The 15,993-nt window shown below is 43.7% G+C and overlaps 1 protein-coding gene across 1 annotated transcript in view; it reads right to left on the bottom strand.

Annotated features, from left to right (window-relative positions):
• Nucleotides 1–12,364: 12,364 nt before the first annotated feature.
• Nucleotides 12,365–15,993, bottom strand: part of arhgdia (Rho GDP dissociation inhibitor (GDI) alpha) — a 55,433-nt gene continuing 51,804 nt past the window's right edge. Inside the window, exons 5-6 of the mRNA XM_038776797.1 lie at nucleotides 15,429–15,492; nucleotides 12,365–13,836 (exon numbers count right to left, since the gene is read on the bottom strand). Of these exons, the coding sequence (XP_038632725.1) occupies nucleotides 13,637–13,836; nucleotides 15,429–15,492 (264 nt within the window). The 3' untranslated portion in view covers nucleotides 12,365–13,636. The remainder of the gene's footprint in view (nucleotides 13,837–15,428; nucleotides 15,493–15,993) is intronic.

Raw genomic sequence — 15,993 nt, 5'->3', positions numbered from 1 at the left:
ACACATTGGCAGTAAGTTGGTGACATTGCCAAAGTTAACTTTCGACACAGGTCCTCAACAGCGTGATCCATGGACATGGCGGAATGTGACTCGAGGGAAGTCGGAGTTAACAGGCGGCAGTCATCTGCTGAAGCAAATGAGCTGCAGCTGAGTAGGCCGAAGGCCCAGATAATAGCAGTTTGTTGGAGCAGAGGTACAACAAAGTCCCATTACCAGTGCTTGGGCCAGGATTGGGTAGGGAGTTGTCCAACTGTTAAGGCAGAGTGGCACCTCTGTAAGGAGAAGGGTCATCTTGCCAAGGCATGTCGATAGAATGTAAACAGTGAATAAGCTGGCTGGAGGAAACGGCTGCTCACTCTTCATGGTTGTCGATCAGAACCAGATCAATGAGGGGATCGGTTGAGACCCATACGATCTCCAGGATTTCCAGTGGAAATTCACGGAGGATTACGTTCCAAGAAACATCCAGCAAACATGGTGGTCGACATGATGGCGCGATTCCTGAATCGCTGTACCACCAAGGGTTGAGACAGCGTCAGCAGACAGACGTCAATGGTCCAGGTTTGCAGCCTGACTCAGCAAAGCCTCCCCTTAATAAAGAGGCCAAAAAAGCAAAATACAGCCCAGCCAATGGAAAACAGGCACAGCAAGACGGGCAACAATTCTTCAGGAATGGGAGTATTCACCCACCTTGGGTATTGGATGCTTTGCTTACCCATAGTTTACCTTTTTTTAAATAAATTTAGATTACCCAATTATTTTTTCCAATTAAGGGGCAATTTAGCGTGGTCAATCCACCTACTCTGCACATTTTTTGGGTTGTGGGGGCGAAACCCACGCAGACACGGGGAGAATGTGCAAACTCCACACTGACAGTGACCCAGAGCCGGGATCGAACCTGGGACCTCAGCGCCGTGAGGCAGTTGTGCTAACCACTGGGCCACCGTGCTGCCTTACCCATAGTTTACCTAATGGTATGGTCACTGTTTGAGGTTGTTTTATTCACCATTCGAAGGAGGGTTGGAATGTTTGAATTCTTGGGACGTGGGTGAGGATGGCAGTTATGCCCACCTCTGGTTGGCATGTGTTAATTACATCCTGATTGGGCAGCACGGTGGCGCAGTGGGTTAGCACTGCTGCCTCACGGCGCCGAGGTCCCAGGCTCGATCCCGGCTCTGGGTCCCTGTCCGTGCGGAGTGTCTTGTCATGCTCTGGGTGTAGCATAAGCTGCTTCCTTGATGTTCACTCTGACAAAGGAAGGTTCAGACGTGGAGATAACTTCAACACGTTTATTGAACTATTTACAATTCTCCTACTTGGGTTTGCAACTACTGTTAATCCTTCTATAGCTACTCAGACTGACAAACCAGTCTGCTACAATCCACGTGGTGGGTGTGATGTTGAAACAACCCTGTGTCTGTACTCACTGAGTGTCTCCACTGGAAAGAGGAGGATCATGTGTGCTGTGTCCTTTATGTATGGCTTGGTGTAATGCCCCCTGTGGTAGTGTCACCTCTGTGTGTATCGTGAATGCCCATTGGTCGTATCCTATCTTACTGACCTATTGGTTGAGTGTCTGTGTGTCATGTCTCTGGTGCTCCCTCTAGTGTCTAGCTAGTTTACGTGTACTTACATTAATCCCTTGTGTGTCTATAGCAGGGGTGGGCAAACTACGGCCCGCGGGCCGCATGCGGCCCGCCAAAGGTATTTCTGCGGCCCACCAAGTCATTAAAAAAAAAAAATTTAAAAAAATTTTTTTTTTTTAAATTTTTTTTTTAAGGTTAATGGGGGGGGGGGGGGGCTGTTGGGTTACTTACTGGTATAGGGTGGATACGTTGACTTGAGTAGGGTGATCATTGCTCGGCACAACGTCGAGGGCTGAAGGGCCTGTTCTGTGCTGTACTGTTCTATGTTCTATATGAGGCGCCCAGAATCATAACCGGGTGAAGTAATTATTTTACTTAATATACTATGCGGCCCTTTGTGAATTGTGAATTTCTGAATGTGGCCCTTGCACGGAAAAGTTTGCCCACCCCTGGTCTATAGTGATGCATATCACCACATGGAGTTTGTACATTCTCCCCCTGTCTGCGTGGGTTTCGCTCCCACAACCCAGTGATGTGCAGGTTAGGTGGATTGAACATGCTAAGTTGTCCCTTAATTGGAAAAAATGAATTGGGTTCTCTAAATTCATATTAAAAACAAAATTACTTCCTGATTTTGCAGAAGTTAACAGGCTCTCAGGTTATGTTATAATTTTAAATTCAACCCTACTGCAAATTCAAGAAAACAGAACTTGCCTCATCAAGTTCAAAGGGCTGAAGAACACCGAGGAGATGGAGATGCGAGTAAAAATAAAAGTCAAGCTGCCATTAATCCCACAAAATGAAGGAAATACTTATCGACAGCTGATTGAGTTTCCCTTGTGTGTAGGCTGGAAGTGGAGATGTACCTTAGCAGCAGGGTGTAACCTGTACAAAGGTCAAGAATCTTTGAAGCCATCCCAATTCCAAAGAGATAATCAGCATCAAGTAGGTTAGGAGAAGTAATGTTCGTTTTTGTAATTGCGCCGTTAACATTTAGACAGGCCTTGTGACACAGGGGGTCCGTGAATATTTGATAAAAAGGGAATGGAGACTCTGAAGCAAACAGATTGAGAAGGCCCGACTGCAGCTCCCCCTGCTGGCTGACATGTGTCAACACCACTCCGGAGAGCAAGCCATCAAAACGGCAAGTTTCCTGTTCAAAGCCTTCAGGCGACTTATTGGCATTGAAAGGGCTGAGCCTGAACTCGTCTGGTGTCAGGTTCATCACGGCAGCCTCTGATACTTCAGTGGGTTTCCCCAACCACAACACATAGTCCTCAAACATCACAGCATACGGTCCATAAATTACTACAATGTATATTATAAAATTAGTACAGATTTTATGACCAAGCGGGATTTAGGGAATAGAGCAGGTGTGTTACAGATTATGGGGGTGATAATAATGGCAATCTAATAGCAATAGCAAAGGCGGCACGTCGGCAGAATGGTTAGCATTGCTACTTCAGGGACCTGGATTCAATTCCAGCCTTGGGTTACTGTGTGGAGTTTGCACATTCTCCCTGTGTCTGCGTGAGTTTCCTCCAACAATCCAAAGGTGTGCAGGTTAGGTGGGGTTATGGAGGCCTAGGTAGGGCGCTCTTTTGGAGGGTCGGTGCTGACTTGATGGGCCGAATGGACACCTTCTGCACTGTAGGGATTCTCATGGGGGAAATTAGATAAAGCTTTGCAGATAACTGATAGTGATGGGGTGACATCTGATAGTGAACAAAGAAGAACAAAGAACAAAGAAAAGTGCAGCACAGGAACAGGCCCTTAGGCCCTCCAAGCCTGCGCTGACCATGCTGCCCGTCTCAACTAAAATCTTCTACACTTCCTCGGTCCGTATCCCTCTATTCCCATCATATTCATAGAGTATTCATTGTGATGGGGTAATATCATAGAGTGATGGGGTGATATCTGATAGTGATGGGGTGATATCTGAGAGTGATGGGGTGATATCTGATAGTGATGGGGTGATATCTGACAGTGATGGGGTATATCTGATAGTGATGGTGATATCTGATAGTGATGGTGATATCTGATAGTGATGGGGTGATATCTGATAGTGATGGAGTGATATCTGATAGTGAAGGGGTGATATCTGACAGTGATGGGGTGATATCTGATAGTGATGGTGATATCTGATAGTGATGGGGTGATATCTGATAGTGATGGGGTGATATCTGATAGTGATGGTGATATCTGATAGTGATGGGTGATATCTGATAGTGATGGAGTGATATCTGATAGTGATGGAGTGATATCTGATAGTGATGGGGTGATATCTGATAGTGATGGTGATATCTGATAGTGATGGGTGATATCTGATAGTGATGGAGTGATATCTGATAGTGATGGGGTGATATCTGATAGTGATGGAGTGATATCTGACAGTGATGGGGTGATATCTGATAGTGATGGGGTGATATCTGATAGTGATGGAGTGATATCTGATAGTGATAGGGTGATATCTGACAGTGATGGGGTGATATCTGATAGTGATGGGGTGATATCTGATAGTGATGGGGTGATATCTGATAGTGATGGTGATATCTGATAGTGATGGGTGATATCTGATAGTGATGGGGTGATATCTGATAGTGATGGGGTGATATCTGATAGTGATGGGGTGATATCTGATAGTGATGGGGTGATATCTGATAGTGATGGGGTGATATCTGATAGTGATGGGGTGATATCTGATAGTGATGGTGATATCTGATAGTGATGGGGTGATATCTGATAGTGATGGGTGATATCTGATAGTGATGGGGTGATATCTGATAGTGATGGTGATATCTGATAGTGATGGGTGATATCTGATAGTGATGGAGTGATATCTGATAGTGATGGGGTGATATCTGATAGTGATGGTGATATGGTGATATGGTGATAGTGATAGTGATAGTGATGGGGGCCTCACGGTAGCATGGTGGTTAGCATCAATGCTTCACAGCTCCAGGGTCCCAGGTTCGATTCCCGGCTGGGTCACTGTCTGTGTGGAGTCTGCACGTCCTCCCCGTGTGTGCGTGGGTTTCCTCCGGGTGCTCCGGTTTCCTCCCACAGTCCAAAGATGTGCGGGTTAGGTGGATTGGCCATGCTAAATTGCCCGTAGTGTAAGGTTAATGGGGGGATTGTTGGGTTATGGGTATACGGGTTACGTGGGTTTAAGTAGGGTGATCATTGTTCGGCACAACATCGAGGGCCGAAGGGCCTGTTCTGTGCTGTACTGTTCTATGTATATCTGATAGTGATGGTGATATCTGATAGTGATGGAGTGATATCTGATAGTGATGGAGTGATATCTGACAGTGATGGGGTGATATCTGATAGTGATGGAGTGATATCTGATAGTGATGGGGTGATATCTGACAGTGATGGGGTGATATCTGATAGTGATGGGGTGATATCTGATAGTGATGGTGATATCTGATAGTGATGGTGATATCTGATAGTGATGGGGTGATATCTGATAGTGATGGAGTGATATCTGACAGTGATGGGGTGATATCTGATAGTGATGGGGTGATATCTGATAGTGATGGAGTGATATCTGATAGTGATGGGTGATATCTGACAGTGATGGGGTGATATCTGACAGTGATGGGGTGATATCTGATAGTGATGGAGTGATATCTGATTGTGATGGGTGATATCTGACAGTGATGGGGTGATATCTGATAGTGATGGAGTGATATCTGATTGTGATGGGTGATATCTGATAGTGATGGGGTGATATCTGACAGTGATGGGGGATATCTGATAGTGATGGAGTAATATCTGATAGTGATGGGGTGACATCTGATAGTGAAGGGGTGATATCTGATAGTGATGGAGTAATATCTGATAGTGATGGTGATATCTGATAGTGATGGGGTGATATCTGATAGTGATGGGGTGATATCTGATAGTGATGGGGTGATATCTGATAGTGATGGGGTGATATCTGATAGTGATGGGGTGATATCTGATAGTGATGGGGTGATATCTGACAGTGATGGAGTGATATCTGATAGTGATGGGGTGATATCTGATAGTGAAGGGGTGATATCTGATAGTGATGGAGTGATATCTGATAGTGATGGTGATATCTGATAGTGAAGGGGTGATATCTGACAGTGATGGTGATATCTGATAGTGATGGGGTGATATCTGATAGTGATGGAGTGATATCTGACAGTGATGGAGTGATATCTGATAGTGATGGAGTGATATCTGATAGTGATGGGGTGATATCTGATAGTGATGGAGTGATATCTGATAGTGATGGGGTGATATCTGATTGTGATGGTGATATCTGATAGTGATGGGGTGATATCTGATAGTGATGGGGTGATATCTGACAATGATGGGGTGATATCTGATAGTGATGGGGTGATATCTGACAATGATGGGGTGATATCTGATAGTGATGGAGTGATATCTGACAGTGATGGGGTGATATCTGATAGTGATGGGGTGATATCTGATAGTGAAGGGGTGATATCTGATAGTGATGGAGTGATATCTGATAGTGATGGGGTGATATCTGATAGTGATGGGGTGATATCTGATAGTGATGGAGTGATATCTGACAGTGATGGGGTGATATCTGATAGTGATGGAGTGATATCTGATAGTGATGGAGTGATATCTGACAGTGATGGGGTTATATCTGATAGTGATGGGGTGATATCTGACAGTGATGGAGTGATATCTGACAGTGATGGGGTGATATCTGATAGTGATGGGGTGATATCTGATTGTGATGGTGATATCTGATAGTGATGGGGTGATATCTGATAGTCATGGGGTGATATCTGATAGTGATGGGGTGATATCTGATAGTGATGGGGTGATATCTGACAGTGATGGGGTAATATCTGATAGTGATGGAGTGATATCTGATAGAGATGGGGTGATATCTGATAGTGATGGAGTGATATCTGATAGTGATGGTGATATCTGATAGTGATGGCGTGATATCTGATAGTGATGGAGTGATATCTGATAGTGATGGCGTGATATCTGATAGTGATGGTGATATCTGATAGTGATGGAGTGATATCTGATAGTGATGGTGATATCTGATAGTGATGGAGTGATATCTGATAGTGATGGAGTGATATCTGATAGTGATGGGGTATATCTGATAGTGATGGGGTGATATCTGATAGTGAAGGGGTGATATCTGATAGTGATGGGGTGATATCTGATAGTGAAGGGGTGATATCTGATAGTGATGGGGTGATATCTGATAGTGAAGGGGTGATATCTGATAGTGATGGGGTGATATCTGATAGTGATGGGGTGATATCTGATAGTGATGGGGTATATCTGATAGTGATGGGGTATATCTGATTGTGATGGGGTATATCTGATTGTGATGGGGTATATCTGATAGTGATGGGGTATATCTGATTGTGATGGGGTGATATCTGATAGTGAAGGGGTGATATCTGATAGTGAAGGGGTGATATCTGATAGTGATGGTGATATTGATAGTGATGGGGTATATCTGATAGTGATGGGGTATATCTGATTGTGATGGGGTGATATGATAATAATGTGTGATATCTGATGGTGGAGGTGTGATATCTGATAGTGATGGGGTGCTTTCCGATTGTGATGAACGCTATCCCATAGTGATCGGATTATAGATCATAGAATCTCTACAGTGCAGAAGGTGGCCATTCAACCCATCAGGTCTGCACCGAAAGAGCACCCTACCTATGATATGATAGTGAAGAGGTGATATCTGATAATGATGGGTGATAGCTGGCTGTGATGGGTGATATCTAATAGTGATGGGGTCATAACTGATAGCAATGGTGACATCAGAGAGCTATGGGTGATATCTGATAGTGATGGTGGCATCTGATAGTGATGGGGTCATATATAATGGTAGTGTCATATCTGATAGTGATGGCGTGATATCTGATTGTAATGGGTGATATCTGATGCTCATGTGGATTATCTGTTAGTGATAGGGGAGCTCTGATAGTGATGCCTGATAACTGATAGTGATGGGTACTATCTGGAAATGATGGGCAGATATCTAATATTGATGGTGATATACGTCAGTGATGAAGTGAAATCTGATTGTGACGAGTGATATCTGATAGAGATGTGTGATAGCTGATAATGATGGGTTGAAACCTGATAGCGATAGGGTGATATCCAACATTGATAGGTTATATCCGATAGGCATGGGGTGATAGCTGATTGTGACGGGGTTATACTGATAGTGATGAGTGATATCTGATAGTGATAGGTGATATATGATAATAATGTGATATCTGATGGTGGAGGATTGATATTGGATAATGATGGGGTGATATCTATAGCGATGGGGTGATATCGGAAATTGATGGTGTGCTTTCCAATTGTGATTAACGCTATCCCATAGTGATGGGATTATAGCTCATAGAATCCCTACAGTCCCTCAAGGTTCAGTGTTGAGCCCACAATTGCTCACAATTTACATAGATGATTTGGAGTTGGGGACCAAGTGTAATGTGTCCAAGTTTGCAGACGACACTAAGATGAGTGGTAACGCAAAAAGTGCAGAGGATACTGGAAGTCTGCAGAGGGGTTTGGATAGGTTAAGTGAATGGGCTAGGGTCTGGCAGATGCAATACAATGTTGACAAATGTGAGGTTATCCATTTTCGTAGGAATAATAGCAAAAGGGATTATTATTTAAATGATAAAATATTAAAACATGCTGCTGTGCAGAGAGACCTGGGTGTGCTAGTGCATGAGTCGCAAAAAGTTGGTTTACAGGAGCAACAGGTGATTAAGAAGGCAAATGGAATTTTGTCCTTCATTGCTAGAGGGATGGAGTTTAAGACTAGGGAGGTTATGTTGCAATTGTATAAGGTGTTAGTGAGGCCACACCTGGAGTATTGTGTACAGTTTTGGTCTCCTTACCTGAGAAAGGACATACTGGCACTGGAGGGTGTGCATAGGAGATTCACTAGGTTAATCCCAGAGCTGAAGGGGTTGGATTACGAGGAGAGGTTGAGTAGACTGGGACTGTACTCGTTGGAATTTAGAAGGATCGGGGGGGATCTCATAGAAACATATAAAATTATGAAGGGGATAGGATAGATGTGGGAAGGTTGTTTCCACTGGCGGGTGACAGCAGAACTAGGGGACATAGCCTCAAAATAAGGGGAAGTATATTTAGGACTGAGTTTAGGAGGAACCTCTTCGCCCAAAGGGTTGTGAATCTATGGAATTCCTTGCCCAGTGAAGCAGTTGAGGCTCCTTCATTAAATGTTATTAAGATAAAGATAGATAGTTTTTTGAAGAATAAAGGGATTAAGGGTTGTGGTGTTCCGGCCGGAAAGTGGAGCGGAGCCCAAAAATGATCAGCCATGATCTCATTGAATGGCGGAGCAGGCTCGAGGGGCCAGATGGCCTACTCCTGCTCCTAGTTCTTATGATAAGATGATTGTGTCAGGGTGATGCTGATAGTGATGGGTGATATCGGATTATAATGGGGTCATATCTGATAGTGATAGGTGATATATGATAATGATGTGAATTATCTGATGGTGGTGGGTTGATATTGGATAATGATGAGGTATATCCGAAAGTGATTGCAGTGAGTGATATCCGATGCTGATGTGGTTTATCAGATAGCGATGTTTGTGGAAGAGGTGCAAATCAAGCGAGCTGCTTTGGTCCTGGATGCTGTTGGAGCTGCACTCACCCAAGCCAGTGGAAAGTATTGCATCACATTCCTGACTTGTGCCTTGTAGGTAGGGACAGGCTTTGGGGGAATCAGGATGCGAGTAACTCGCTGCAGGATTCCGAGCCTCTGGCCGCCACAGAATTTATATGGCGATCCCAGTTCAGGTATTGGTCAATGGTAACCCCCATAATGTTGCTAGTGGGGGATTCAGCGATGGTAATACCATTGAATGCCAAACGCTGATGCTTAGATTCTCTCTTATTGGAGATGGTCAATGCCTGGCACTTGTGTGGTGCGAATGTAACTTGCCACTTGTCAGCCCAAGCCCTGATATTGTCCAAGTTTCGCTACAGTTGAACATGGACAGCTCCATTATCCGAGTCTCGAATGGTGCTGAACATTGTGCAGTCATCAGTGAACATCCCCACTTCTGACCTCATGTTGGAAGGAAGGTCATTGAAGTAGCTGAAGACGATTGACACATCCCTGAGGAACTGCTGCAGTGATGCCCCAGGACTGAGATAACTGACCTCGAACAACCCCGACCATCTTTCTTTGTGCTAGGTATGACTCCAACCAGTGGAGGGTTTTCCTCATGATTTCCATTGACTCGTTTTGCTGGGGCACCCAGCCAAGCTCGGTCAAATGCTGCCTTGATGTCAAGGGCAATCAAACTTACCCGATATCTGATAAAGTGATATCTGATGGTGATGGGGTGATATCCAATGCAATGGAGGGGGGGGGGGGGGGTGATTGGTGGTGATGTGGGATATAGGAGTGACATTGGGTGACTCTTGTGGTGTTTGCACTTTCTCCCCTTGGCTGTGTGGGTTTCCCCCCAGTCCAAAGATGTGCCGGGTCAGTGGATTGGCTAGGCTGAATTACCCCTTAATTGGAAAAAAATTAATTGGGTACTCAATTTATTTTTAGAAAAGTGATGGATTGATATCCGATAGTGGTGGGTGAAGTCGGCACAGTGGTTAGCACGACTGCTTCACAGCACCAGGGCCCCAGGTTCGATTCCTGGCTTGGGTCACTGTCTGTGCGGAGTGTGCACGTTCTCCCCGTGTCTGTGTGGGTTTCCTCCGGGTGCTCCTGTTTTCTCCTCCAGTCCAAAGATGTGCAGGTTAGGTGGATTGGCCATGGTAAATTGCCCCATAGCACCAAAATGTTGCATAGGGTAGGCGGGGTTATGGGGGGGGGGGGCACTCTTTCAGAGGGTTAGTACAGACTCGATTGGCCAAATGGCCCCCTTCCACACTGTAGGGATTCTATTCCATGATATCTGGTAAAGATGAGGTGATATGGTTGCGATGGGGTGCTATATGCGAGTGGTATGAGGTATGTGATTGTGATGGGGCGATATCTGACATCCCCCTGGTGCCTTCCTGGTCAACCTTCTCCCTCACACCCTCCATAAACATACTCATCTATTCCTCTGCTGTCCCTACGCTGCCAGTGATCCCCATTTACCGTCACCACTGCACTCGCTGACCCACATTGGCTTTTGTCCAGCAACACTTCAATTTCCAAATTACCATTCTTGTTTTTAAATCCCTCAATCAGTAACAATAAGCCAAAAAGTAGGTTTATTGACTGAGTCATTGTTGCAGCTCATCCCAGTAAAGATCAAAGGCCCTTGTGCCCCCAGTCAATGCTTAAATCTTGAGCGACTTCACCAAAAAAAGCCTATCTGCTCATAATCATATCGCAGTTTGAGAGCACCGTTTGTGTGCAAACTGGTTGCTGCACTTCTGATATTACAACAGCAATTACAGTTCAATAAGTACTTAATTGGTTCCCGTACCAGCCTCCCCGGATAGGCGCCGGAATGTGGAGACTAGGGGCTTTTCACAGTAACTTAATTGAAGCCTACTCGTTACAATAAGCGATTTTCATTTTCATTTCATTTTCAAAAGTGAATTCAAAATCAGTCTTTATTCTATAACTGCACTATACCACTAGGTGGAACTAGAGTACCTTATTTCACACTAGTGACAGCTCAATTAACTACTAAAGTCAAAAGTGATAAAGTAGTGAAATAACGTTACTGTAATCAGGATCATTTACTTTTCCATTCAGCATTTGTTCTAGTATTATTTTAGACACCAGTGAGTGATGCCTTGGCAATGTTTTTCTGCATTATCATTGTATGTAAGTAACGGAGAATTCAGGGTCCTCATTCCTGACCCATCAAACCAGGAACATAACTGACCAATTACCTGACTGAGGTACATCACTCCACAAGCGTTACTAATCATGGTCTTTGCTTATATGTAATACTGGAATGTTATTAAGTCTTTAAGTTGGCATCTCTTTAAAGTGCATAAATACTGTAATGTAGCTTTAAGAAATAATGCATGGAGTTAGAGTTGGGTCACGTTTGTACATTTGGGCACCAGTGTATCTAGCATTATTACTAACCCAGAAGTCCAAACTGGAAGATTTATTGACTAGAAGAACAGCCTGAGGGCTAGAATTGTAAGTAAAGGGCACTAAGGGCAATTTATCATGGTCAATCCACCTAACATGCACATCTTTGAACTGTGGGAGGAAACCAGAGCACCCGGAGGAAACTTAAGCAGACACGGGGCGAATGTGCAGACTCCACAGTCACCCGAGGTCAGAATCGAACCCCGGGTCACTGGAACTGTGAGGCAGCAGTGCTAAGCACTGTGCCACCGTACCACCCCAACTCCATTTTATTGCCCCATACACCTGGTGCCAAATAAATCCTTCAATCACTGTCATTAATACATTCAATGACTTGAGCATCCACAATCCTTTGGGGATGGACTTTCAAAGATCCATAATCCCAAGTGACGAAATTCCTAATTGTCTAGACTTCATAGTTGTGGAAAACGGGCTCTCAGCACTCAAGCTCTGGACCAACCTGAAATGTTTAACCCTTTCCCTCTCCACCGATACTGCCTGCGTTTCCTTAATTTTCTGTACACGTTTTAGAATTCCAACAATCATCCAGTCAACCTGCGTGCACTGGTGCTGAATTCTGTCTGATAATGCATGTGAAGAAGCCTTGGGATCTTTGACAATATTAAAGGCATTATACAATGCTGACAGACAAAAGGCAACAAGTATTTAGTCTGAATATTTTATTATTTTGCTGTGAAAATGAGGATACTGTTCTTTAACCTGTTATGTCCAGTCTACACAGGAGTCACATGAGAACATAAAAAAATCCATTATTTTAAAAGGGGAAGAGCAGGGATATGGCAAGACAAACAGGTAAAAATCACATTTGGTCCCAGTTCTAACCTTAATGGCTACAAGACGCCCAATGATGCATGCTGACGGCTTAGAATGCTATTTCTTCAATACGCCACATTCAGAAATTGAATTAATCAACCAGAAGTAGCTAGGCGAGAGAGCACAGAATCCAGGAATGGAGGCACAAAATACAAGAGGCATAATGTGAGTTCCATCATCCCTTCCAACACACCGAGGCAACGTTTCTTTCATATTTTTTTGTTGCTGAAGCTTCATCTACTGCTGAAATGGTGTTCTGCCAGCCCCATTTAGCAAAGCTCTTTGCAAACCTGTACAGGATTCTTACCTCTGCTGCAATATGCCAAAACACTGCACAAACCTCTCTCCTTAGGAGCTGTAGGCCCTCAATACTCAGTTTTGTACATTTGGAATACTACTTTTAACAGGTATGCACTCATATCACAAACGTCAGCAGTGATCAGACTAGCCCCAGAGCAGTGCCATCACACCCAAAGGCAGCTTAGTCAGACCAAAATGGGTTCTGGATCTATGCTATTGGTATAAAAGACTTGATTAAGAAATTCTATCATGATTTTTTTTTTCTCTTCTGCCATTATTTCCAAAAACAATTTTAGCATACTTAAGGCAACATGGTTACACAGAATAAAAATTACAGGATTTTTTTTTTAAATCCGAGAAAGTACTGCCTCTAAAGATTATATTATATTCTTCTGCCTGGTTGAAACATTATTGTGATCATTCACATTTCCAAGCTTAGCATCGCATTTATGAAACAGATGAGAAGTGGTCAAATCCCCACTGCGGAGTGTCAAGACATCCAATTTGCTCAATGCTTCCTCTTAAAGCAAAACTGCAGTCCCTCTTCCCCCCTCCCCATCAAAGAACAGAAACAAATTAAAATGAGACTGGGGAATGAAACATGTAGCCATGCCTCTGACCTAGGTACAACTAAAAAAAAATGGGTTTGATTTTCTTTTGCCAATGATCTCGCTGTGCAGTATAAATCTAACATTTTTTGTTCCTTTCCAAAAAAAAAAAAGAAGATAACTTTGGTACAGGAGGTGTATTTTTTTTTTTTTGTTTTGTTTCCTCTATCAGATGGACTACTGGTCTTGCATTGATTACTCTTTCCAATTCTTTGTGATATTGAGTTGCCACTCCCAATAGAGGTGGACGTGATTATCATCATCTGTGAAAGTGGATTCGATATGGTAGTTGCCCCTCGCAATCATTCCTTTGGGTGCTTCCTCCTGTGGTGTCAGGTACTCGTATTCGGTGTCGCGTGGACCATAGCTCCCCACCATGTACTGAGTCTTATCAACTGTTCAAAATGTACAAAAGAAAGCATTTTAATGAATCATCCATTTACAACCCAAGTGCCCATGTACCTGTTACTAGCAAACCAGTGGGATACGTGGTTACTTAGCAATTTCCTTCCACTTGCCCCCAACCCAGCATGTACTCAAAAGGCTCTTTTTGTATCGACCCTCGAGTACCCAATTCTTTTTTTTTTTCCCCCAAATAAGGGGCCATTTCGCTTGGCCAAGTCACCTACCCCGCACGTCTTTTTTGGGGTTGTGGTGGTGAGACCCATGCAGACAGACTACTGACCCTTTTCACCACTTAGAAATATAGGTGGTCATTCAGTATCTTGTCCCTGTTCCACAATTCAAGTCAGCCACCTTGGTTTAATCCTCAATATCATTTTCAAACAAAAACCAGCGTTTTGAAGCTTTCCAACTTGCCCAACTGAAATGTTTATGGGGAGGGGAGTTCCCCATTTAACTGAAGAGATAGGAGGATAGAATAGGCCAGCGTCTCGAGCCTGCTCTGCAGTTCAATAAGATCATGGCTGAACTCCTAAATCTCTTTCCTGCTCAATCTTCGGTGCTTAAAACCTTTAGCGTCCAAAGTTCTATCAATTTCAGTCCTGAATAATACTCAACGGAGCATCCACTGCCCTCTGGAGCAGAGAATTCAAAAGATTCACCATGTTAAGTGAAGACATTTCTCATCTCCGCATTTCTCATTCACCTGAAGAAGGAGCAGTGCTCCGAAAGCTAATGTTTGAAACAAACATGTTGGACTTTAACCTGGTGTTGCAAGACTTCTTACTGTTTCCAGAGACAGTCAGAGGTGTTGTGCTCTTGTGGCAATCATCTTCCTTATAGATTTTCAGGGTGTTTTAAGTCTAAATCAGATAACCCCCTTTTGAAATCTACCCTTGAGTAACGTAGAACTCAAAATGTTATGGCTGATTTGCGATTTATTACTTGCAAACAGAACAAATATGATCCCAATCAGCACAAGATTCAAATCACAGCAATGTTAACTATTAATTCCAAATGTATCAAAAATTTGCAGCACGGTAGCATGGTGGTTATCACAGTTGCTTCACCGCTCCAGGGTCCCAGGTTTGATTCCTGGCTGGGTCACTGTCTGCGCGGAGTCTGCACGTTCGCCCCTTGTCTGCATAGGTTTCCTCCGGGTGCTCCGGTTTCCTCCCACAGTCCAAAGGCGTGCAGGTTGGGTGGATTGGCCATGCTAAATTTCCCTTAATATCCAAAACATGTTAAGTGGGGGTTACTGGGTTAGGGGAGATACATGGGCTTCAGTAGGCCTCCTTGTAAGGGCCGTTGCAGACTTGCTGGGCCGAATGGCCTCCTTCTGCACTGTAAATTCTATGAAAAAAATGATCAAAATAACATCCTGTTTTGTCTGAAAGAACAATGCTGTTGCATTTAACATTTGCATTATTGTGAAGAGGAACTAGAGTGTGTTTGTATTTGGTTGGGAAGGAGGATGAGACTGCTTTTCGGAACGGTTAAGAAAAAGCTTTAAAAGATTTGATTTTTCATGGCAATTAATATTATAAACAGACATCTCAAGAGAAAGTGACACACTTGTACTCACTTCTTATTCCTTTCCTCGTTGATGCCTGAACATATTTCAGCCCAGAGACTATTTCTTTATTAACCTGGAGAAACAGAGAGGCTCAGTAAACACACGGACTCTCAGCTATTGATACAATACTTGCTAATCCTTGCAGTAGTTCAAACTTTTGTCACAAGTCTTGGACATAAAACACCGCGCTCGTTCCCGAGAACCAACCTCTGTACTTCAACACACTGGTGTGAAGCACATTTAGTTAAGCTTCAGATCCACCCCATTCTGGGGTAGGAATGGACCCACAAAATTTAAATTGTGTATTAAATAGAGTGGATACAAGGATGACGAGGTGATTTTAAAAAAGTCAAAGAGTAGGCTGCTGCGGAGAGGCTCACGCAGGCTGAAGGCGGAGAGTTGTCACCATTAGTTTGTTTCAACCTACATGGGCAATAGCAGCAAATCTTTGTTTAATTCTTTGACGGGACGTGGGTGACAGTGGCAAAACCAGGTAAGGATGGAAGATTTCCTTACTTAAAAGGAACCATGATCACTGTGAGACTAGCGTTCAATTATAAAATGTATTAATTCA

This window comes from Scyliorhinus canicula, chromosome 18 (genome assembly GCF_902713615.1).
Source record: "Scyliorhinus canicula chromosome 18, sScyCan1.1, whole genome shotgun sequence".
NCBI lineage: Eukaryota > Metazoa > Chordata > Chondrichthyes > Carcharhiniformes > Scyliorhinidae > Scyliorhinus > Scyliorhinus canicula.
This window is presented reverse-complemented; position numbering and strand designations above follow the sequence as displayed.